We start from the raw sequence: 25,547 nt of genomic DNA on the forward strand, positions 1-25,547 counted from the left end.
CAAATGCAAACTACATGAACACTCTGTTTTTGTGGAAATTTTTGATTTTTTTCAAATTTTTATGGCTTTTCTATGCAAATAGATGAATGCAGATTCAAACATGATATGATGCAAAAATTTGAAATAAGAATCACAGAAAACACGATCAGATACATCATCTCAAACCCTCCCCCAAACTTAAATTACACAGTCTCCTGTGTAAGAAAAATTTGCAGGAGAAGTTAAGAATCACAACAGAAACAATGCACAAATGAAATGGTATATACAAGGGAAGGTAGGAGTACCTCAGTAGTAGAAGAAGGAGTCGGAGCTCGCCCAAGGAGTTGGTGCGTGGTACTGGCTCTGTCCTTCATCGTGTTCGGGATCCGCAGTAGTGCTCTCACCTGGTTGGTCGACTTGTTGCTCAACCACTTGCGTGTTCTGATACTATTCGGCTGCTTGTCATACTGCATGTTATCGACTTGGGTTAGATGGTCCGGTCGAGTCGCAACGTCGTGATCATACGCGAGTGGATCTTCGTGCAGGTCGTGTGGAGAGCAGGTCGATGTGGGTCGAGTGTACGCACGTTGACTCGAGCGAGGTGGATGATCCGGTAGTCGAGTCGTTCAGCTCGTGTTGTGTAACAACGAGGGTCGAGTCGAAGGGTGAGAAATGCGTGTTTGTTCTCCGGGACTGCGACTAAAGCTTCGGAAGGATCAAGTCAGAACTGGTCGTGGGTGACAAACAGCAGCGATGACGGGACGTGTGTTGAGCTTGTCGGTCGAGTGGGATATGGTCGACTCGAGTGGGATACTTCGGAACAGAGGATTGAGTTGTGTCGGTTGAGTCGTGTAACGAGCTGGGATCACCGGATGGGTAGAGTCGCACGGTGCCGACTCGAGTGGTGGTGAACGGTAGCGATGGAAGTGATACTTGCGTTGAGCTTGTACTCCCTTCTGTAGATTCCTGAACACAATAAAACTAAAAACGAAAATCAAAAACACAAGGATCCTAAAAAATATTTACAGTGATACCTTTGGGACTTCCTCCCAAGTGAGCTTGTTTAAAGTCTCTAGCTTGACTTTGCATACTCCTTATGCTTTGGGCGGGTCATAGAGAGGTGGTGAGCTCCCCTCTGGTATGTCTTGTCTAGCCAGATACTCTTTAACATTCTGCCCAGGTTCAACAACAAATGAACTGCTCTTCTTCATTATCCCAAACCTCCACCTTAATTTCCTTGCAGGAGAACTTCTCATTGTACCTTGGAGCTTCTTGATTTGCCCACTCATCTCCTTCACCATAGCTGTTAACTCTCTCACTGAATCCCCTAGAATCTTGGTAGTTTGGAGTTCAGACAAACTATCAAGCGCGGGAGGACTTGTCTCTTGCGGTTGGTGAAGTTTAGGAAGCAGGTCATGACGCTTAGGGAGAGCAACAACTGCACTCGAGTTGGAACACGGTTGAGTGCCCCTTCGAGTTTTTTCTTTGGTTACCCAAACTCTTGTTTCTGCCTCATTGACACCCTCAAAGATGTCAAACCCAGCTTTCTGATCTTTCTCTTCAATCACGAAGGTCTGCCCATTAATAGTTGGCTTCTTCTTAGCATCCTTGATATCAAATTTCATCTTGAAATTCTTACCCAGATTGAGATCAATCATCCCCTTCTTGACATCAATGACTGCTCCAGCTGTAGCTAAGAAAGGCCTTCCCAAGATTAGTGGATCTTTAGGCTCTTCATCCATTCCCAGCACCACAAAGTCAGTAGGAATCTCAGCTTGTCCAATTTTGATGGGCAGGTTCTCTAATAGATCATGAGGCAATCTAGTAGTCCTATCAGCCAATATTAAGCGGAGGTTACATGACTTGTATTCGTTGAATCCTAGCCTCTGAGCTACAGAGAGTGGCATGAGGCTTACTGAAGCACCAAAGGTCGCATAGACACTTTTTGAAGGCCAATGGACCTAGAGAACAAGGAAAGGTGAAAGAACCAGGGTCCTCTAGCTTCTTTGGGATAATCATCTTCTGAATAACAGCCTTGCATTCCTATGTCATGCACTACCCTCGCATCTTCCAGAGCCTTAGCTTGGGCTCCTTTAGCTATCTCCTCCTTCTCGTTGGTCTTTTCGGTTACCAAGTCAGTTAAAAACTTTTGATATTGAGGCACAAGTGCAAATGCATCAAGCAAAGGCATCCTAAGTTCAATTTCCTTGACTTGTTTTTCGAACAGAGCTTTATATTTCTCAGTAAGCTGCTTCTTAAACCTCACTGGAAATGGTAAAGGTGGCTTGTATGGTGGAGGAATGAATCTCACAGGTTTATCCTTGGGAACAGCGGGTTCTTTAGTAGCTTGAGGATCAGATTGCTTGGCTGACTTAATTGGATCCTTCAGCACCTTGACGGGATCTTTTATCTGAACTTCATCTTGAAGAAAGTCCTCCCCATCTAAACTCTCATTGTCCTCAGTGAGCCGTACATCTACAGCTTGGGTGGTGATAGCATGGATAGTAGCATAGTCCTTGGGGTTTTGAACTGCTTTTCCAGGTAGTTGGCCAGGTGTTGGGGTAGAAGCAGTCTTGCCTTCCATGTACTTCAGCTTCGAGTTAAGAGCTTCAAACTTGACATTAAGATCATTGTATGAACACTCCATTCGCTGACTGAGTTCAGCAAACTTCTTAGCAGTATCCAAAGATCCGCTAGCTTGACCCTGAAGAAGTTGTTGCATCATTTGCTTCATTTCTTGATCTGGGGTTGGAGTAGGCTGAACTGGTTGAGGGCGGAATCCTGGTGGTGGTCCTGAGGGAGCTTGGTATCCTTGCTGAAACTGTTGTTTAGGGACGAATCCCTGATTGTAAGGCACAAAAGGTTGTTTTTGACCTTGTTGTTGCTGCTGAGGAGGGTACACCTGATCCTGTGGATTTGCAACGTTGGTGCTCCGGTAAGACAAATTGGGGTTTGTCTGATAGGGGTTGTAACCCTTGTTGTATCCACCTTGATTCTGGACGTAGTTGATCTCCTCAGACTGCTCACCCTCCCCATCTTGGACGTGAAAATGTTCACCCTCAGATACGAAGTGGATGCTCTTTTGGTTGTTGAGCAAGAGGCGATCAAGCTTCTCATTGATATTCTTGAGGTCTCTCTTGTACTTCTCCTCAGAGCCAGCATCTCCTCTAACTGTGCAATCATAGTCGTCATGGTAGTTGCCATCAGACTGGGCGAGATTTTCGACAAGTTGCCAACCTTCATCTACGTCTTTGTTCAAGAAGTTGCCATTTGAAGCAGTGTCAAGCAGCATGCATATCTTTGGAAGTACACCACGGTAGAGAGTGCTCAGTAGTGACTCGTTACTGAATCCATGGTGTGGGCATTGGCTATGGTAACTCTTGAAACGCTCCCAGGTTTCGCAGAATGATTCTGAGTTCTTCTGAGTGAAACTGGAGATATCATTCCTGAGACATGCTGTTCTAGAGTTGGAGAAGAACTTGGCCAAGAAAGCTTTCTTGCATTCGTCCCAAGTGTTGATGGTTCCCTTGGGAACGTTTTTCTCCCATTGATGAGCTTTGTCTCCCAGGGAGAATGGAAAGAGGCGTAACTTGTAACCATCCTCACTCACGCCGTTGATCTTAGTGAGACTGCACAGACGGTCAAACTCGTCCAAGTGGTCGAGTGGATCCTCCATAGGCAACCCGTGAAACTTGTTTCCTTGGATCATGGAGATCAGACCACTTTTGATTTCGAAGTTGTTGTTCTGCACGGTGGGAGGGACGATTCCAGCACGCTGAGTATGAGTGTTCGGTGCATCGCCAGCACCAATGTTTCGCGATCTCGGATTTGGTCCGTTAGGTTGTTCCATAGTGATTGGTGCGGGATGATCAGTGAATTGACGAGCTTGTTGTGGTCTTTGTAACCGATTGATGTCGTCGATAGCAGGGAGGAGATTCTGATGTCCTCTTGATCTGGTGTGCATGCAATGCTGCAATCAACAGGTTCCTGAGATGCAAAACAAACAAGCAAACAACCAAAACAAGTCAGTACTCAGAATGATAAGTTTAACAGAACTTAATCTTGCAAAACTTGAAATCTCAAATGTAGCAAAACGAATCCCAAATGGCAACGGCGCCAAATTGATACTAAGATTTTTGTGTGTCTCCTAGTAGGTTCAATTAACCTTATGTGTTGTAGTACTTAAGGTGTCAATCCAAATGAGATGTTGCTAACAATCAAGATGCAATCAAGCAATCACAAGTCAAGCCAATTCAAGAAGAGTGTTTGTCTAACAATCCTAGAATGGTCAAAATGCAAAACGAAAATGAGTTACAGAACTAGAAATGAGATTGCATGACAAGAAGCGGAAATGAATAGAAACTTAAACTAGTCTAAGCATGAACTACAAGAAAACGAGGAACGAAATAGTCTCGGGAATGTAATAAAAATCAGAAAGATAAACGTCCTAAGGATGGGAGTAATTGATGTCGGTGGAGTATCCTAGTCTACAGAGTGTTTAACATGCCACAAGCAATCTATCCCTAAACAATGAACATCACAACTTAGCTAATCCAATCTCTTGGTAAAAGCTACTCAGACTCAACCACTTCCATACCTAGCTCTGCTAGAGAAACGTGGTCGAGTAGGCATGACAAACAAGTTCATTCATGTCAACAAACATCCTAGACAACTAATCTCTTAGGCTAGGAACGTAAGTCTCTGGCACTAGTTGGTCTGACATTTCATCGAACACCTTTTGGGTGTGGAAATGTCTCGAACCTAGTTCCAATTGATCAGAGAGAAACTAGTAATTCTAACTCTAGTCCAGAAGGGAATCATACAAATCAAGCTTAAACACCCTACATCCTAAGATCCTCCACCTAATCTATCCCATCCTCAAGAACTAACGCACTACTCAGATCCGGAAATCATCATCAACAATACAAACTCAGAAAACATTGAAACAAGCATTCTTAGATAGGTAAAAATGAGATAAACAAGTTTGTAGAAGAAATCAAATGCAAATACTCAATGTATTAAAAGATATCTGGATACAAAGTCTGAGAACGGTTTTTGGTGGCTAGGGAAACCTTACAAAATAAAAACGAGATAAAAACTAAGATGATGTCGCAAAGACTTAACAAAACGTATTTATAGTAAAGACACAAAATCCCTAAAACTTAAAACAACAAGATGAAGAGTCGGTTTGGGAATCTCCTCAAGCGTGTAAGATGGAACGTCTTCCTGACATGTGCGAAAGAGTAATGGCTCGAGTGAGTGATGGCGTTGGCTCGAGTAGCGCGACTCGAACGGCACGACAGCGCGACTCGAACGGCACGACTCGAACGGCACGACAGCATGACTCAAGCTGGATGTATACGCTTCCACTAAAACGATGATAACTTTTGAACCACAGCTCCGATTGGCTTGAAATAAACGGCATTGGAAAGATGACTCAATTCTCTACAACTTTGATGAAGACATCGAAATCTGAATCCCCCGACCGATGGCTCGAAGGACGACTCGAATGGCGACTCTATCGACGGTCAAGGTGTTGCTCGAGTGGGTGACTCGAACGACGTCGAACAGCGACTCGAACGGCGATGCTGAGCGATGTGTTCCCAACGTCTCCTAGATACCTGGAATACTTCAAAATGCACAATGTATGCAAGGATGATGCAAGAACTACCTAGACATACAAAGTGTATAGAAAAGACTAGAAAATGTTGCAAAACAATCAGTTGTCCTAGCTAAATGCATGATAAACATATGCTAAAAGGAGACAAAATATAGACATATCAAAAATATCCTCTCAAAACTTAAACACTCCTGAAGCTCTCTCTTAATCTCATATCAATGTCACAACTCAACAATTGATATATATAGATGCTTTTACTTATTCCTATTCTTATTAGGATTATAGAACTAGATAACTCCTAATTCTATTCAAGTCTATCTAAATCTTCTCTCTTATTCTTAACAGTCCTTTGTAAAAATAATTTGGGCCTTAAGTTTCAAAGCTTATCTAACAAAGACATATCCGTGGATGGAAAATTTTGTATTCCGACCATTGATAGAAACTACAGCACTGATCACTTTCTTGGATCTTCATATATGAGGGAAGACATCAAAACCATATACAAAAGGTTCGCTTTGGGTTGGTTTTTTATCTATTTGGATGTATTTGTATAACCAATATTTGATTTGCTTTCTATTTCTTTTTGTTTCGAGCGAGCTCCTTGATGAAGTTACAAGTCAACACTGACTCTTTCTATTTTATATTGATTTATTTTATGCGTAAATTATAACAGACGAAGTGCTGTATTTATGTCGATAAAACTTCTCTTTTTCTTTTACTCAAATCGAGTACCTAACAAAAATGAATACTCAAATATTTTTGGTATTTTTAAGTAATGGCTCAAAAGAATCATTTTGAATATGGATTGTCGATTTTTTTTTTTTTTTTTTTTCGACGATTGTCGATTTATTTTTGTAAGAAATCATATATAATTCAGCATCATTAGCTGAAAGAATATAAGATTAAATAAATGTATATTGATATGTAAAATACGATATAACTAGGGATGTTGTTGTGGCCTGGTGGGTAAAAAAACCCAGCCCGGCCACGAATAGGTTCCTGATTCGAATCATCAAACCATTACTTGAAAGTCATTTACTTGAAAGAGTACTAGTTTGCCTCTAATATTTTGAAAGCCTACTTTAGCAAAAGATACGTTGCCTCCAATCTCATTTGGTTTCGGAAAAGGATTTGATCAGAACTTCATAGAACCATTACAAGGCGGATGGATGGTTACAACGAGGGAAAGTGATCGAAACAAATCAGCCAACTCTCTCCAAAGGCATTACCATTTTAACCTCAGAGGACATGTCAGAATACAAATCTTTTTGACTCTGAAACGTCTCAAGTGATGATGCCTCGTGGAGAAGATGCTGGATCAGGTAGTCTTGTTACTCAGCCTTCACATCAGAATCCAAGGCTTAATCAAACTGTAAGGATTGTTCCAACGACGAAGCCGCACCAGCAACTCAGAGGACCAAACCATGGATCAACATCTTCTACAAGTGATTGGACCAAATGTTCACTCTAGTCTTAAAGATTCTGTTTTTAGTATTCCCATTTTGTGTAATTTCTTAAAGCCTATGAAACGATGGATAAATAGTTTATTAGTCAAGAGTCAAGAACTATTCAAATGGAGAAGAGAAGAATGAGTACAAGTCCACAAATGAAAACTTGTCGCATAAGAAACAAATAGTACTGGTACAAAACCAGAGTGAGTGCCTCCGACAAGATCAGAAGCAGAAACGTTGCCAATGCATCAGTCTTCAAAATCAATATCATCATCGTTATCCAAGAAAATATCAGGTTTTTTACCGGCCGAATCATTTGATTGGACGCGCAGAAATAAAGCTCTTTCAAAAGCCTTTAGTTACATTTGTAGGGCACAGTGAGTTTTCTCAAGCTATTTGTAACATCCCCAAATTCTTTAAGTGTGGGCCACTTTGAGTTCCAGTCTATTAACGGCCCAATTGGAGAAAAGTCTCAAAATCGACAAAGGGTTTTGAGCGTGTGTGTATGTGTGTTTATATCTTCGTGGAAGCCGTAAAAGGGAAACGCAAATCGAAACCCTAAGAACATAGCAACTTGATCCTTGTGTCTTGAGCAGAAGTGGACGTGCTCTTGTTTTGTTGTTATTGGAAAGAGAGAGGAGGAGAAAAGAGAGTCGTGAGGAGAAAAGAAGAGAGAGAGAGAATGGGATGTGTGGAGAGGGGAGAGAAGTAGACGTCATGATCATGGAGGTTGTGGGAACACTGGTGGGGTCTGTTTATTCATGTCGTGGCCGTGGAAATCCTCGGTGGTGGTGGAGGAGCAACGCCGGAGTAAATGAAAGGTGGAGAAAAGAAGAACAGGAAAGAGTTAAGACGGAAATAAGAAAAGTTTGAAGAGGCGACTTTGGAGGCTCGTCGGACACCGGATTTGTTATCGTTTTATCAATCTAAAATCACCAGCGCGTTCACTATCAAGCCATGAGCTCGTAGCAATTGACGGAAGTCCGATCGGAGTGATTCAAGAAGTTATGTGGGTTGCTTTCTGCGCAAGAAATATCTGAAACAGTCCGAACCTGCAACAATAGAAATCAGATTCGAGGTTATCTCATTGGAACAGCGTTTGGTGGTCCAAAACTTACCTGATCGAGCTGAGATTTGGTGGGAAGCTTCACGGTACTATAAACTAAATATTCAACGGTGCGATTGTGATTTTAACGGTTAGTTAAGGTTTTACTCTTGTGTTTCTAAGGCTCGTTTGTAGAATAAATGGTGACATTATGATGTTTGGTTTGGCAACGAGGTTGGATGGAGCTGGTGTTCTTGAATATTGGGTCTGACATGGGAATGGAGAAATGAGTTTTAACATCTAAGTGGCAAAGGTGAGGGTGGTAATCGCGGAAACACAATGGTTACTTTCTAAGCATGTTCTTCATGAATTGCTTGTATAGACTTGGAAGCTGTGTGATTGGATATGTCTATTGTTTGATAATGTATACTTTAATATGATGATTAGATGTATGATTATAATGAATGATGACATGATATGATGATATGATGAGTTGATGTGTAACATGATGATCGTTGTGTGGTGATATGAAATGAGATTGTGTGTTGGGGACACAAACATGAGATTTGTTTTGTGTCTCGTGATGGGAACATGGGATTTGTTTCGTACCTGGTAATTGAACGAACATGAGATTTGTTTCGTACCTGGTGATTGGACGAACATGCAATTTGTTTCGTGCCATGCTAAGCTGATGAGATTTCGGTTTAGCGATGTTGATGAATGTGTGTATCGATGAATGCATTTGTGTTTAAATATGGTTTAAGTAATTTTATGACTATATGGTAGATTAAATATTATGTGAAACCGTTATGCTTCTTGGATGTATGTCAAAAATGTTGAGTCTGATTCTATGCTACGCACTGATTGTTGAATGTGATTAGAATGTCGTCATTGTGTTCACCATTTTATCTTTTCCCTCAGGTTAAACGCTTTATGAGACGTGGAGCAAGTTTTATGATTGAAGAGTTTTATTTTTAAGAAAGAAGCTTTTTGGCGGGGCCATTTGAATAACACCTTGTCTTGGCCGACGGGTGTTACACTATTCGCAACAATATTCTTCTCCCAAATGCACCAATGTCCCCATCACGATCTCAATATAAAACGTTGAGTGTTTTATTAGTATGGTACGTAGGAGAGGTCCAAAGGAGCAGTCTTAGTAGAGCTTATTCTTGAGATGATTTTGGAGACAGTTCTTGCAAACGTTTCGAGTTTTTCTGATATAACAGTAAATCTAAAGGTTGAGTGTTTAAGTTATACTACCCCCATAGGTTCTCGGTAAATCAGATACCAGTAACATTTAGCAACATCACATAGTCTTGTTTTTTCAAACTTCAAACCACAAGTCATTTAGCTTTAACAAATTAAAGCTAACGTTACAAAACCAACGGCGTCGTTTTCCTTAATCTCTAAGAATTAATAATCAGAAATAGGCCTTTTACTTATCTTAATGGCCATTTTTTTTATTAAACGAGCCCTTTTAAGCTTTAACCGAAAACAAAAATACCACATCGCATAGAACAGAGGACAAAAGCTGAGTTTAAATAATGTAAGAGTCGAGTACGTGATTGTCACCTTCGAGGACATCTAATAAAACTGGAACGATACCGAGAAGATTAGCATGGCCCCTGCCCAAGGATACAGAAAAGATTAGCATGGCCCCTGCACAAGGATGACAAGCACAAATATGAGAAATGGTCCAAAATTTTTTTTCCCTCTGATGATGAAACCCTAGATAGATCTTTTGGTGCATTGGTTTTTAATTGTCTTGTAGAAAACGGTGGAACCAGATGATCCGTCATATTGGTATACCAAAATCCAAAACATTTGCATAACAAGTTGAGATACTGTCTGGCAGGATAGAGAAGATTTTGACAACAGACCATATGATCCTGAAGATTAAGTTTGGAAACATAGATAAAGATGTTTATTGTTACTTTTTAATCTACTTTGATGTCATGTTATATTAGTGAGTTGTAATCATTTGCGAAAATTATAACTCACCAATAGGTGTTGTAGTTTTTAGCCATCTGATCTCCCTGTTTTTGATCATCTATCTTCTTTCACCTCCGTTTGATTGAAATCCACCGGAAAACAAGAAACAGGCGAGACACAAAAGGCTCACAACAACATGACTTAAAGAGCTGATGGAATTGAACCTTTTTTAAAAAATAGATCAAGAGGCTCATCGGAAGTTTTTTCACCTTGGTATCATTTTGATCAGAAACAACGCACTGATGGTTCATCCACCACATCAAGAGACAAGAGGTGTGGAGCTCACTTTAAGTTTTTAGTAACATAAACACAAGATAGTGCTAAAAGGTTAAACAAAAATTATTCCAATAAAATGACCCAACAGAGATTTTGCTACGTTAATGGGGCAAGCTTAACAAAATATGACAAATAAATAAAAAAATGACTTAATAAGTTGATAAAGAACATAAAACAAACCAAATTATCTGCTGATCCTGAGTAAAGAGTCATGAACGTTTTATTAATGATTATTTTGTGAGAAAATGCCAGTAAAAAGAAAGGTTCAAAATCATGTCAGAAGTCGTTTTACTTAGGCTCCCGCTAGTATCGACCTGTCCCACGTCCTCTGGCTATACCATTATGTTGATCTTGACCTCTCCCACCACTTCTTCCACGGTAAGAAGATGTTCCAGCAATAAACACTTGAGGCTGCATTGTGGGCTGTGTTTGGGGATTGGAATTTATCTCCGGCTGTGGTTCAGGCAAGCCAGTCTGTTGTTGGTTGGAATAGTTCTGATCTACAGAAAATGATCCTAACTGTCTATCGTGCAGCACTTTCGAGATCTGTTCACTCAAATATTGCTGCAAGTACACCACCACATCACCTACTATCATTGTTAGAGCTTGATTTTGGATTGGTGCTTGACTTGGGAAAAGATTGGGAACAATGCTCATTTGGTTCTGCTGATTGGTGTCAGGTCTCACGAATTGCTGGTCTTGTTGGTATGTCATTGGCATCATTGGAGCTTGATTGCGGACTAGATTGGGAACATTTCTCATTTGGTTATGCAGATTAGGAACATTATGCTGATTAGTCTCAGGTCTCATGAATTGATGTTCTAGCTGGTACATCATTGGTTGATACTGCATACAAAAACGTTGGTTGACATTGTCTTGTGCCCCACCGTTCGGTTCAGTGTTTTGACGGCTCCTAAAATGCTGATATTGAAGTTGAGGAGCATGAGCCATTTGAGAGACATAATAGTTTGAAGGCCTTACCGATTGGTTGCTCTCACCTTCTACTTCTTCCTCAACGTAGTCAAACTCATATCCGGTTGGATGATGAAATCTTTTGTATAGATCCTCAACATCAATATGTTGTGTAAATTCCTCGACGAACGAGAGACCTGTACCTTGAGGGGTGAGCATCTCTGAATCCACCAATCTCACAACATAGTGGGGATTCGTTACAGATCCAAAGAAGTACCCATCCACACGACCAAATAAAGCTCTGGTTTCAATGATGAAGAGTATAGTACCTACGTTCAAGGGTTTGTGATCTCCATGGTTCTTAACTATCACATGTGTATATAGTACCTGTAATGATAAATTTGAATTAAACTCAATCATGGAACTGCTAACACAATATTAGTAAAAGAAAAAGTTTTCTATTGAGATTACCATATTCACAACTCTGGCTTGAGGAAATAGCGATATGGATAATAAAGTTGTATATAGCCCTCTCACGATTATTATATATGATGTTTTACATAGCATCTTTTAGTACTTATCCTCGTAGATCTTCTTAGATTCTATTGAATCATGTAAACTAACAATGACAGTTTCGTTTTGTTTAATTGGTTTAGTCCGGTTTGGTACGAATTATTTGACATCACTTGATTAGATTAAGTAAGGCCATCCTTAATGGGATAACTTTCCACCTGTTCTAAGCCCAATAAATAATAAAAATAAGAAACAGTGGGCTTAGATCAATATTTTTGATCTTGGTTCAGAACTGATCCAAAGGGTGTTCTAATATTTTTCCTCTCCTCTGATTGGTCGAAAAAATGAGGGAGAGAAGGTTAATTTTTTCATTTCTTTCATTCGCAGCAAATCGTGTCTAGGGTTTCTTTCTCTTCTGGAAAAGGCGACAGCTTCGTTCTCGCCATCCTTGCCGCCGAAGCTCCATTTTCCGGCAATATAAACACCAAAATCGAAAGGATCTTAGCTAGTTCCGTCCTATTCCTTCCTTGTCTCCGTCGTTGTCTCTGTCGTTTCCGTTGTCCGGCTTTTGGCAAATCGAAACCAAATCTCGATCGAAATCAAAATCAAAATCGACTCGCCTTTGTCTCCTCCTCTCCTTTGTCGGGCAAATCTCCGGTCATACAAAGAAGGTTTGTCACAGTCGTTTCCTCTTTCAATCTTTGAATTAGGTTTTATCGATTTAGGGTTAATCTCAAATCTGTAAGATTTCGGTTTAGGGTAAACGATTAGGTTTCAGTGTAGTACAGGATTTGGGATTAATCATTATACGATTATAGTATAGGATTTGGGATTAATCTATATCTATCTATGATTGAATTCCGAGAGTTGTATTTAGATTTTTGTATCAACAATAAAACTGATGAATTAAACTTGAAATTTCTTTGTCTCGGAGTTTGTAGGTGAGGTCAACAAGTGGAAACTACACCGGATTCTTCAAGAAATCTGCGTTTGCTCGAAAGATAAAGGTTAGTCGCAAGGTTGGATTCTTGAATTGAGTTGTGATATTAGTGTTTATTCTGTGATTATAATTGGTTATGGTTTGGTTTTGTGGTGTCGGATGTTAGACATTGTTGTTGTCAAGTAAGTGTCTCTTTGTTTTGGTCTTTATGTCTCACCATATTTGTTTTGGTTTGGTATTGGTTTCATTTTGTGGTGTCGGATGTTAGACATAGTTACTGTCAAGTAAGTGTTTCTTTGTTTTGGTATGTCTGTCTCACCATCTTTGTTTTGGTCTGTTTTTGGTTTCGTTTTGTGGTGTCGGATGTTTTATCATTTGGTTTGTTTGTATGTCTCTTAGTTTTGGTTAGATTTGACTTGTCGTTGTGATTGTAGTTTTGTTCTGTAGGTTTGAGTGTGTGTAAGGACTTGTGAAACTGTCTGCTATTTGTAAAACTGTCAAAAATTTGAAAAATTTTCAAACTTGTGAAACTGAAAAAAATATTCAAACTTGTGATAGGTTTGAAACTTATTAATGCTTCACCAAATATAGTTGAGTAGTTAACAAATCTTTGAATGATTTACTTAGAAAAAATAGTAAATGACTTTTATTTACTACTGATTTGATTGAAGTAGGTTGTTGTTATTTACAATTAAAACTCCCTAACAACTCCTAACTTTTGATTAAATGATGGCTTCTTAACTTCTCTATATTTTCGTCAAACCGCTTTGCTTCTTAAGTCCATCTTGTTTTATTTCTCTTCTATCATCCTTCTTTTTGGCTCTTTCTTCCAATCTATCATAACTTTTACTTCTCTTCTAACATCTACCTTCGAACAATATCTTTTCTTTGTTTAATTCTGATTGCTATGGAATCAAACAATACTCCTAACAATCAGTCTCAACCCTACTTTAGCCTTCTTAACTTCCCATATGATAGCTTTGCTCCCAATGTAAACATTGGTTCCTCTCAAATTCCTTATTTTAGTTCACAACCAAGTTCACTTCCGAGTGAACAGCCAAGTTCACAACCAAGTTCACAGCCGAGTGAAGCTCCTAGTCAAATAGAAGAGACAGCAGAACAGCGAAGGGAGAGAAGGCTATGGTCCAGCCAAGATGACTTAGTCCTAATAAGCGGCTGGTTAAACACATCGAAGGATGCAGTTGTTGGGAATGGGCAAAAGTCAGGGTCCTTTTGGATCCGTATAGGAGACTACTACGAAACAAGTAATCATGTCCGTGATGGTGCTGAGCCTAGGCGCCCTGACCATTGTAGACAAAGGTGGCAAAAAATCAGTAAGGATGTGAGCAAGTTCTGTGGAGCTTTTGCAGAGGCAGAGAGTGAGAGAGCTAGTGGGATGAACGATCTAGATGTTTTACAAAATGCTCACCAAATCTACACTAACCGGTACAAGAAGAAGTTCAGTATGGAGTATGCTTGGAATGTTCTACGCTATGAACAGAAATGGACAAGTCTTGAGGCTATGAACCCCACTCCGAAGACAACCAGTTCTAGCAAGAGAAAAGCTGATGAAGCTACACCATCTACGGGTTCTGTCGTTGGTGAGCATGAGAGCAGATCCGCGGGCATCAAGGCAACGAAAAGAGTGAGGAACAAAGGCAAAGAGAAGGCTGCACCATCTGAACAGTTTAGTCACATGTGGGAGATAAAACAGAAGGATTTAGAGGGCATGAAACAACTCCAAAAGATGTCCATTCTTGACACTCTCATTGCCAAGAATGAAACCCTAGACGAAGATGAAAAAGCATTGAAAAAGAAACTAATGGCGGAACTGTTTTAATATGCTATGTTTAGTTATGTATGCGCCCTGACTATCTTGTTTGTTGTCTAAGCGAATCTATGTTTTTAATGAATCCATTTTCTTTGTTTATGCTAAATGTTTTTCATGAATGTGTATGTTTTATATGTGATTCAATGTTTAGAATGGATCAATGTTTATGTTTGTTGTTCACTGTTTTAATATGCTGTATGCTATATGAACCCATGTTTAACTGTTTTAATATGCTATATGCTTCGGTTTCAGGTTGAACGAAGAAATGGACCGTGATTATGACTATGGTATAAACAGCCCATTAGACTATAGTACTGAGTCATCAGAGGAGGCTGAGACTTGTCACTATCCTCCGGAACCAGCTCCTGCAATTGGATTCACAAGCCTCCGGAACCAGGTCAACGTACCAGCTCCTGCGATTGATCCAGCTCAACTGAACCTGCTCAACGTACCAGCTCCTGCGATTGATCCAGCTCAACTGAATCTGCTCAACGAACAGGTGATCCAGCTCAACGACCAAATGATCCACCTCAAGGTACTTGTGATCCAGCTGAAGGATCAAGTGATCCAGCTCCAACACCAAGTGATACAGCTGACTGACCACGTGAACCAGCTCAAGTAATGTCTCGGATGTGTGGTTGTTGTTTGTTTTCGGATGTGTGGATGTTGTTTGTTTTCGGATGTGTGTATGTCTACCCGTGAATGTTGTTGTGTGGATGTTGTTTGTTTTCGGATGTGTGTATGTGAACCCGTGAATGTTGATGTGTGGATGTTGTTTGGATTTTTGTTTAGACTAGTTTGATAGTATGTGAACCCGTGAATGTTGATGTGTGTATGTGAACCCGTGATGTTTAGTATCATTTTGTTTCTTTGGATTTTAGTTTCATCACTTGTATATATGAGATGAGAAGAGCACAATGTTTTTTCATCAAAAACAAACATTTGCTCCTTGCACCAAAATAAACATTTCTTCCTTGCTCCTTCCTCCTTGCTTCTCTCTACAACAACAAATAATTCTTTTTCTTCTTTATTGCTATGGCTTCTTCTTCCAACAATTTTAACAAATTTCACTATCATTATGATCCAAATAATGATAGTATGAACCAATTTTTCCAAGAGCAATATAATAATCAATTTGAAGCTGCTGAAGAGCAAATTCCGGAGGAAAAGACTACACGTACGCATATCGATAGACAACGGGAAGAAGGCCACGAACGTTTGTGGAACGATTATTTTAGTGATAATCCGACTTACACGACGAAGCAATTTCGCCGACGGTTTCGCATGAACAAGTCATTGTTCTTGCGTATTGTCAATCGTCTCAGTGAAGAAGTTCCATATTTTAAACCAAAAAAGGATGCAACTTTCCGGAATGGTTTCTCACCGATACAACAATGTACTGCTGCAATTCGATTACTAGCATATGGGCTTGGGGCGGACTCGGTTGACGAATATCTACGTATGTCTGAATCGACTTCTCGTAAATGTTTGGAACATTTCGTCGTCGGAATAGTTGACTTGTTTGGCGCTGAATACCTACGCCAACCCACACAAGTAGATCTTCAAAGGCTACTCTTTTACGGAGAACTGCGGGGTTTTCCCGGGATGGTTGGGAGCATCGACTGTATGCATTGGAAGTGGAAAAATTGCCCAACCGCCTGGAAAGGAATGTATTCACGAGGCACCAGTAAACCAACAATAGTTTTGGAGGCGGTAGCTTCACAAGATCTCTGGATATGGCACGCATTTTTTGGAGCTCCAGGTACTTGTAACGATTTAAATGTTCTTGATCAATCACCAGTATTTAATGACATTATTTACGGTCGAGCTCCCGAAGTTACGTACTATGTCAACGGAAATGAATATAATTTGGCTTACTATCTGACGGATGGTATTTACCCGGAATGGGCGACATTTGTTAAATCCATCCCACAACCACAACATCCGAAACATCGTTTGTTTGCAGAAAAACAAGAAGGTGCACGAAAAGATGTTGAGCGTGCATTTGGAGTCCTACAATCTAGATTCGCCATGATTAAAAATCCATCTCTTTTATGGTCAAAGGGTAAGATTGCATATATTATGAGAGCATGTCTCATACTCCATAATATGATTGTCGAAGATGAACGAGATTCATACACACTCTATGACGCACATGAATTCCAACAAGATGATGGAACCAGAAATATTCCGGATCTTTCGTTTTCAGTTAATATGTCTACAAATCTTGAGGGTTTAGGTGATGGCCATACAATAGTTCGTGATCGACAAGCACATCAGAAATTAAAGGAGGATTTGATAGAGCATATCTGGAATAAATTTGGTAATATGTAATATGTTAGTTTTTTTAACATTTTATTTTCAAGTTTATAAGTAAGCAATTTAAATGTTATTTTATAAGTTTTTATAATTTGTGAAATATTTATGAATATTATATTATTAAATCTTATGATCTTAAACATGTTCTCCCAATAACTAGCTTTTTAACAAAAGATCTTAACTACTGATCTTACATTATTTCACTTTATATTTATTCTAAGAACACCATAATTAGTTTCCCCATTTTTTTTCTCTATGATCTTAACATCTGATCTTAGATTATTTACACAATATATTTAATCTAAGAACATGAAAAATAGTTCTCCCATTAAGGATGCCCTAAGAGCATCCACACTGCACATCTTTGTGTTTTCAACAATACTATAATATTTTAAAATAATTATTATTCAGAAAGATATATATTGATTTACCAAATAATTTGAATATTAAGTAAATACTATCTCAAACAAAATAATTTTTTTTTTAAATATAATAAATTTTTTATTACTATATTTTGAAAAACAATGTTGATATATACTTTATAACACGGGATATATCATTGTTAATAATTAAATGGAGAGGGTGCTTTTTTTTTTTTGTGTGTCAAGGAGAGATTGTCTTTACATAGAGACATTCTACTCAAAATATATGTACCAAAAAATTAAACACATTGTGTCTCCAATTTTAAAATAGTTAAACATTAAAATAATAATTCTTTTGTTACAGATTATATTTAATTTGTGGGAAGACATTGTCATTAACTCATTATACGCGGAATAGAGATAGTATCATTACATGCACAAATACACAGTCACAGTCACATAAATAGAAAAAGAATACAATACAGTGTAAGATCTATGAGATATAGGTAAAACAAATTCATTGAGAACCTGAACATTGCAGAGGTGGAATGGTAGAGTGCCTCCGTAGTGTCCCAAAAAGATTGAACCATGGGGAGAAAACTCTGATCAGAGGCTAGAACATTTGTAAACTTGAAGGGTTTACGAATGAGGGGTTTATCCGCACCAATTTTCACTCGACAGCGGAGATGGTTTGAGACACCACCTGCATCAAAAACACCATAATCATCATTAGCCAGCACATGATCCAGCTTTTTTACAAATAAGGCCGTCAGTATCTCGCTTGTTACACCAAGTGAAACAGGGACCTTGATACTGCAAGTCACTAAAAGAGCAATATGCTACAACATCCTGGAAGTCCCGCATGCCAAGAGGTGCATAAGGATCCGTATCATAACAGGAGTGCTCCTCGCCCCTCAAAATTTCATTAAAGTCACCATATACCATCCAGGGCTTATCCTTAAACAGAGGAGAATCACGATGATTTCGCAAATCTTCCCATAAGGTCTTCTGTCAGCGGCTAAGTTGGAAGCATAGACAAAGGAGACAAAGAACTCATTTGCCAACCCGTCCAGCAGAATAGAGCAAGTAATCATTTGAGTACTTGTAAAACACGGCGTTATACGAACTCGCGGACTCCAAACCACCCATATCTTTCCCAACCGATGGGAAGCATAATTTGAAATAAAAGACCAACCCGTAAAAACAGATTCAACTATTCTCCCTGCTTTCCTTTCCTTCAACCTCGTCTCAATAATACAGCCAAACTGCAAACCATGCTGCATTATCCAACTCCGAACCACAGAATGTTTATAATCTTTGTTATAACCGCAAACATTCCAAAAGAAGCTAGACATAAGAGTTTAGTGGGAGGACCTCTTACTCTGTTCCCATTTTTGACAGTTGCTACACCATGGAGCTTTAAAACCTGGCATTAAACAACTGAGTAAGTCTCGGTTAAGCAGTTTGACACAAAAAACGAGGGAAGCATATGAGAACCTTTGTAATCTGCAGTATGCAGTTCTTTTGAATCCAACGGGTGTAGCGATGCAAAGGGAGTCTGAAGCCTATCATAGGTGGACACATTTGTCGGGACAGGAAGAAAAGTTTCTAAAACAACGTTCTAAGCAACACTGGTTAAAGGTTGGGGATGGTAATAACAGAATGTTTCACAGGGCCGCCAAGATTAGAGAGGTCAGGAATGCCATCAAGGAAATTTGGTGTTCGGATGGCTCTGTACTTGACACCCAGGAGGGACTAAAAGTAGAGACAGAGTGTTTTTTCCGTGAGTTCCTATCTCACAAGCCATAATGTTACCAAGGTCCTTTGATGGATGAGCTTAATTCGTTGTTGTCCTATCACTGCTCAGAGGAAGATAAGGCTCAACTTGTTCAAGAGGTTACCGCAGACGAGATTTGTGAAGTCCTTTTTTCTATGCCCAAGGATAAAAGTTCGGGTCCTGATGTCTACACAGTGGAGTTCCTCCGCAAGACATTGCTAATAGTGAAACAAGATTTTGTGGTTGCTATTCAGTCGTTTTGTAGGTATGGTTTTATCCCAAAGGGGGTGATTACCGCCATCCTTGCTCTGATACCAAAGAAAGAGGAAGCTATAAAGATGAAGGATTACCGCCCTATCTCTTGTTGTAATGTGTTTTACAAGGTAATATCAATGATTCTTGCAAACAGACTGAAGCTTATTCTCCCGGCTTTTATTTCTTCTAATCAATCGGCGTTCGTCAAGGATAGGCTACTGATGGAGAATGTGTTGCTAGCTTCTGAGGTTGTGAAAGATTATCAAAAGGAGTCTGTTTCCTCTCGTTGTGCTTTAAAGATAGACATCACGAAAGCTTTTGATTCGATACAATGGCCTTTCTTCTCTCTATTTTGTCAACTATAGACCTCCCAGACCTGTTCATTCAGTGGATTAAGCTCTGCATCACTACTCCATCTTTCTCAGTCCAAGTTAATGGTGAGTTAGCCGATTTATTTTCTAGCAAGAGAGGTCTAAGACAAGGTTGCTCCCTATCTCCCTATTTTTTCATTATCTGTATGCAAGTTATATCACAACAGCTTGACAGAGCTGCAGTGGAGAAGAGAATAGGCTACCACCCGCGGTGTGAACAGCTGCACCTCACACATTTGTGTTTTGCTGATGAAATGTTGGTGTTTAAGATGGGACTAAAAGATCTATTGAGGGTTTCTACATGTTTTTGACCATTTTGCTGCAATCTCAGGATTAACAATCAGTCTTGAAAAGTCTACGCTGTATATGGCAGGTGTAGTGACCCGTGTTAAGGAGTTTAAGGCCAAATAAAAATCTGCCGGAACGCGAGCCAGAAATAACTCAGAAAGAGGGGAAAATTGAAATGAAGAGGAATTTCCGAAGGATGTCCAAAGAAATATCAAGTAGTCGGCAAATCGAACAGATGGCCAACGCAGGATTTATGAGCCAACGTACTGAGAGACTAGCGTACCTGGCCGAGAGACGAACATACGCGGTACCATCGACCGTCCGACCATCCAGCCGTTGACCCTTACCGTGTATGTGCCATTGACCATACTGTTGACCTGTACCATTGACTCGTATCGTCCCTGTGCTGTTGACCGTACCGTGACCCATACCGTTGATCGTACCGTTGACCCGCACACTAGCGGAGCAGAACCACTGTGTATTATTTTATTGCAGCATTGCATTAGTGGGAATATTTTAATCAAGTGATGGTGTTAGTGAGAAGGAACCCACTAAAACAATATTTTATGAGGAAAATCGCACTAAGTGGAAGGACTCCACTGAAGAATATTTTATTCATGAAGGGGGAAACAAAAATGATAAGTTTTGGGTGGATTATTTAATTCTCGCCAAGTGTTAGCTGGATTAATGTCAAGATGACACCTCGCCTAGGTATGTGGCAAAGGTAACTCGCCCTAAACTCTCTATATAAACTCACTCTCCACTTCATTTTTGGAGAAGAGAAAAGAGGAGAGACGCCCAGAGGCTGTTCGAAGGAGAAGAGAGAGAGAGAGTTTTCTTTCAAGAAAAATTTGAAGGAGAGAGTTGAAATGATGTCCAATGATCGAGAATCTTGTCGAGATGCTGTCCAAATTTCTGAGGGAATTGATCCTTGCCGAGTGTTGCCAAGGTTAGATCCGCAAACTTGTTTCTCATCTTGAGTACTATGTTCAAGGAAAAGAAAAATCTGGTTTCAATCAAAGCAAGGGAGGTTATGGTGCGAGAAGAGGAAGAAGGAAGGCTAGTTCTTCCAACTGATACCAGATCAAGACGTAGTACTAAGGAGAAGTGTTGCATGTTCAAGATGGCCGAGGTTCAGTATCCGGAAGCGTTGCATGTCCGCAAGCAAATAATCTCTAGCCAAAATCTGTGAGTCTCGATGCATGTGATATTACACATGAGTAAAAGGGGGTTTTTGCTTGAATCTATATTTTCATGCATAATTCCTTAGCTTATTTGCTGGTTTGCTTGCATGCATGATAATTTGTGGTTGTTTTCTTGCTTGCATGTTATTGGATTGCTTCCTACGTATCTTGATATGCTTAGGCAATCATGGAGCAGCTGCCTGTTGGCTGTGTGCGTTTTTCTTGCATGTTAGAGTCTTGCATGTTAGATTCGCTTATCATTATATGAATAACTTGAATCTTATGCAGGATTGAGTGGTACCAAATCATGAACGTGATATTGAGATCCGTTCTAATATGATTTTGTACATGTGTAGGTGGTTGTGCATGCATGTGATTCTATGGGTTAGGTCTAACCATAGGTCTCATTGCATGTTAATTGTTATGAACCTTTGTATGCAGTACTCGTGACTTAATGTCCAGTGCCATTTGCATACTAAATTAGGGATATGTCTGACCTTCCCTTCGGTGAAAATGTCAAGTAAGCCTGTTCCCAAGTGGACACTTACAAAATTCTGACATATCCGGTACCTAGGCCGGATGCTGCATGACGATGCATTTGGGGGTGACTCTTATTAGTATCCTTTGTGGGTTCAATTTGAGATATAAAAGCGTGATAAGGGAGGAAGGAAGGCAGCATATCAGGGCCCTAGGAGATGAGATGAAATGGGGTCTAGATTGAGTCTAGAAATTTGCATGCATAGCTATTTATTAAGTTACTCGGACAAGTTCCGAGTAAGTATGCATATTGTGATTGCTTGTTGGTTTGTGTGATTGCTTCCGCACGCGTTCTCTGATTTACTTGCATTCTTGTGTGTTTGCTTGTTATCGTTTATGCTTATTGTGATTGGGGATGGGTTTAAGACTAACGTTGTTGTTAGGTTTCTGACCTCACTGAGTAATATTAGATTACTCATGACTCCATAATTTGTGTTGCAGGAAACCTTAGCGAGAACCATTAAAGGGAGTTCGGGACTTAGGAAGGCCGGTGTAGAGTTGTTGCTTTCGTAAAACTATCATGGGTCCAATCTTGATTTTGTTTTAGAAACGATTTGTATTCGAAGTTTATTTGAATTAAACGTGTGTTTTCTCTTAAGTGTGTTGTCTCATTTGACATTTGGCATTGTCTGGGCCAACACAACGTTCTAGGCCACGAGGGTTGAAAAGCCTAAGTTGTATCAGAATGGGGAAATTGTGCTAGGGAAGACTGGTTGGGAAGCGACGGCTTCTATCCCTCGATCGGACCACCTTGGTGCAGTTTCCATAGTGGTGTTCCGTGGCTGTCTGTTGGCTACTCCGGCCATAGGACGGTTCGGAGGCGTTAAAGCGGGGGTGAGTCAACTCCTTTGGGCCAATATACAACAATCTTTCCCATTTACATCTGGTAGCTTACCTGTCCGCTATCTTGGTCTCCCTCTATTAACAAAGAAAATGACAACCAATGACTATGCTCCTTTGCTTGATCGAATTCGTGACCGTATCAGAAGTTGGAACGCACGGAATCTCTCCTTTGCTGGCCGTCTACAACTTATTTCTTCAGTAATTCATAGTCTCACCAACTTCTGGATGTCCGCTTTTCGTCTGTCTATCGCTTGCATTAAAGAGACAGATGCTCTCTGTTCTGCATTTCTTTGTTCTAGTCCTAGCCTAAATACTAAGAAAGCTAAGGTGAAGTGGTCTGATGTCTGCTTTCCTAAGGAGGAAGGAGGTCTGTGACTTAGGTCTTTAAAGGAGGCAAACAACGTTAGTTGTTTAAAGCTTATTTGGTGATTGTTGTCGTCAAATTATTTGTGGGTGCAATGGCTACGAGTATACTTGTTGAAGAAGGGGTCTTTTTGGTCCGTTATAGAGAATACTAATCTTGGTTCTTGGACGTGGAAAAAACTTCTTAAGTATCGGAGGATAGCTTCAGCTTTTATCAAATATGAAGTTTGCAATGGACTGAGTGTTTCATTCTGGCATGATAACTGGTCGGACCTGGGGTGTTTGATTGATATCATATGCCCGAGAGGATGCATTGACATGGGTATTGGTCTTCATGTGAGTGTAGCCGATGCTGTGCTCTGCCATCGGCGACGGCCGCACCGCACATCTCTCTTAAACTCAGGTGGAGAATTGATGTAGCGGAATAGAACACCTTGACGGGCCTTTCCTGGTGTTGCGTACCCATCAAGCAAGAGTCGGTTTTGGTTTTGATTTGTCGTTATCTTCTTTCGTTATGATAAGTTTTGTTTCATTCGTTTTTATCTTCTATTCCTAGGATAAGTTTCATGAGTCTTTACACAACTATATAAATGGAGATATTGATCACCTATGTATTCCACCTTTGATTTTGAATAAGAAAAACCCAAAAAAAAAGAGGCAATTTAAATTGCCCACCAAGATCTTGCCTTGCGTAAGACCTGAGAGGAGGACTCTCATATCTATCCTTTCTTCTCCTTTGCCCCTTGTTTCTGCGACTTTGCTCTGTTTTTCTATCACAAAACAGAGTAACATTCCTTTTTACGGCTCCGTCTCGTTTCATCTCCACCGTTCCATCTCTTCCCCGCTTGACCATTTTCGCTCCGCATCATTTGGTATCAGATTTACACCGGTCCTGTCGACGTTATTATGGCTCCTCCGCCTAAGCCCAACACCACCGAGACTGATGAGAAACCCCAACCACTCGCGGATCCGACTGATCTCGCCTCGTGATAACATGATTTTTACCCAGAGTATCAATTCCCTATGCAGTTGTAGTACAAAGGGTTATCAATCCAAATGGTTGTTATGCTAGCAGATAAGATTTGATCAGAAGCAAGCAAGTCAAGCCAAGCAATAGTTGGGGTTTGATCTAACAATCCTAAAATAATTAAAATAAAATAAATAAACAAGAACCACACGACCTAAGCACTCCGATGCAAGCATTCGGGTACAAGATCGGGTGGAGTGATCGGGTAAATAAGAAGAGTATGAACAGCTCGAAGGTGTACATGAAGCTGGTGATCGAGTACCAGTTCGGGTATAGGGTCCGGTTATGAAAAGACGCAAACAATCAAGATGCAAAAGCTCCTAAGGATGGGATAATCGACTCTTAAGTGTTCCTGACCACTATGAATGTCCTACATGCCTCAAGAAAATATTCCCTAAATAATGAATCTCTAAAATCTTGTTAAAACACTCTCGTGATGGAAACAATCAACCTTGATCACTCCCCTACCCAACTCTCGTTGGATAAACATGACCAAGCAGGCAATACAAACCGATTCATTATTGTCAATAAACTCCTTACACATCTAATATTTTAGGCAAAGTGAGTAAATCTCTAGCATTGATTGATTCAAGCATTTCAACATCTCTCGATGGCAAAACACCCTAGATCTACTCTCAACCTCTCTGTCTGAAAATAGCATTAAGAACACCAATATAGAAAGGAATTTATATAACATAAACAACCAAGCTAAGATATCCTAACCGATCAAGAACACATATTTGTCTATCCCATCCCTAGAAACTTTGTTTCACTACTCATATCTCATTGCAGAAAACATAAAAACACAGATAAACGAAAATTGCATTGTATTGAAAATAAGATGAAAGTAAAAGAGTACAAAATCGAAATCTAAAAGGATAGCAAAAGAAATGTAAAATAAAATCCTAACAAAGTGGAAAAAGTGTTTTAGTCGCTCAAGATCTCTCTCAGAAACTCTCGCTCTCTGTTATGAGTGTCTACGGCGTGCTAGGGCGAGAGGAAGAAGAGGGGGGTTTATATAAGGAAACCCTTTTAACCTAGCTTCCCATTCCTGCCCGAGGGTCTGCTCGATGGGGTGCACGAAGATATGGTCGGGTTGTTCCTCGGGTAGGGCTTCGGGTTGTTTTTCTTTCTCTTGGATCTTCCTCGATCAGGTTGGGGTTTGGACTGTTCTTCCTGCTCAATAGATTCTTCGGGTATATGCTCGGATTTGACCTTGTTTCTCCCTATTTTAGGCTCTAAAGCACATGTTTTCATCCAAAATGTGAAAATGCAAGAATGCAACACCCTAAATGGCCTAAATGGCTAAATGCGAATTCCTACAGTTAATGACCTAAAAATGCTAAGGTTAGGGTAAAAATAATGCAAAATATGGACAAAAAATGATGCTTAAAACATGTAAATTAGAGAGTTATCACACCCCCAAACTTAAATCTTGCTAGTCCTCTAGCAAGGAAGTAGGAGGATAAGGATTAAAAATGGGGACATAAGGATTCAAGCTATAGTCCTTAAAGATAGTTTAATGGTGCTAAGATCAATCAACATACTTACAAATATTTTTCTATGCTTATTACCATGCATCGATCTAGTTCAACCTCCAACAATAGTAAAGACTTGCAATTCCAAAGAACATCTCTTTCACATTCATTTAAGTGCTTGGCG

The 25,547-nt window shown here is 39.9% G+C and overlaps 1 protein-coding gene, 1 long non-coding RNA gene, 1 other non-coding gene and 1 pseudogene across 3 annotated transcripts; 3 read left to right on the top strand and 1 right to left on the bottom strand.

Moving 5' to 3' along the window:
* Positions 1 to 3,326: 3,326 nt before the first annotated feature.
* Positions 3,327 to 3,433, top strand: LOC147948143 (small nucleolar RNA R71). The gene has a single exon (XR_015586105.1). It is a non-coding gene; the product is annotated as a small nucleolar RNA R71 (small nucleolar RNA).
* Positions 3,434 to 9,662: 6,229 nt separating this feature from the next.
* Positions 9,663 to 9,801, top strand: LOC147948144 (U6 spliceosomal RNA; annotated as a pseudogene).
* Positions 9,802 to 10,586: 785 nt separating this feature from the next.
* Positions 10,587 to 18,185, bottom strand: LOC147948145 (uncharacterized). Its single transcript, XM_087493262.1, has 4 exons — positions 18,047 to 18,185; positions 17,769 to 17,943; positions 15,944 to 16,217; positions 10,587 to 11,635 (listed from the first exon to the last, which is right to left on the bottom strand). The coding sequence occupies exons 1-4, from the start codon at positions 18,183 to 18,185 to the stop codon at positions 10,667 to 10,669; spliced, it is 1,557 nt and encodes a 518-aa protein (XP_087349388.1). The 3' UTR covers positions 10,587 to 10,666.
* Positions 18,186 to 20,702: 2,517 nt separating this feature from the next.
* Positions 20,703 to 23,697, top strand: LOC104747434 (uncharacterized). The gene is made up of 2 exons (XR_002034483.2): positions 20,703 to 21,119; positions 22,094 to 23,697. It is a non-coding gene; the product is annotated as an uncharacterized LOC104747434 (long non-coding RNA).
* Positions 23,698 to 25,547: the final 1,850 nt, after the last annotated feature.

This window comes from Camelina sativa, chromosome 2 (genome assembly GCF_030686135.1).
Source record: "Camelina sativa cultivar CO46 ecotype springtype chromosome 2, ASM3068613v1".
Classification (NCBI taxonomy): domain Eukaryota; kingdom Viridiplantae; phylum Streptophyta; class Magnoliopsida; order Brassicales; family Brassicaceae; genus Camelina; species Camelina sativa.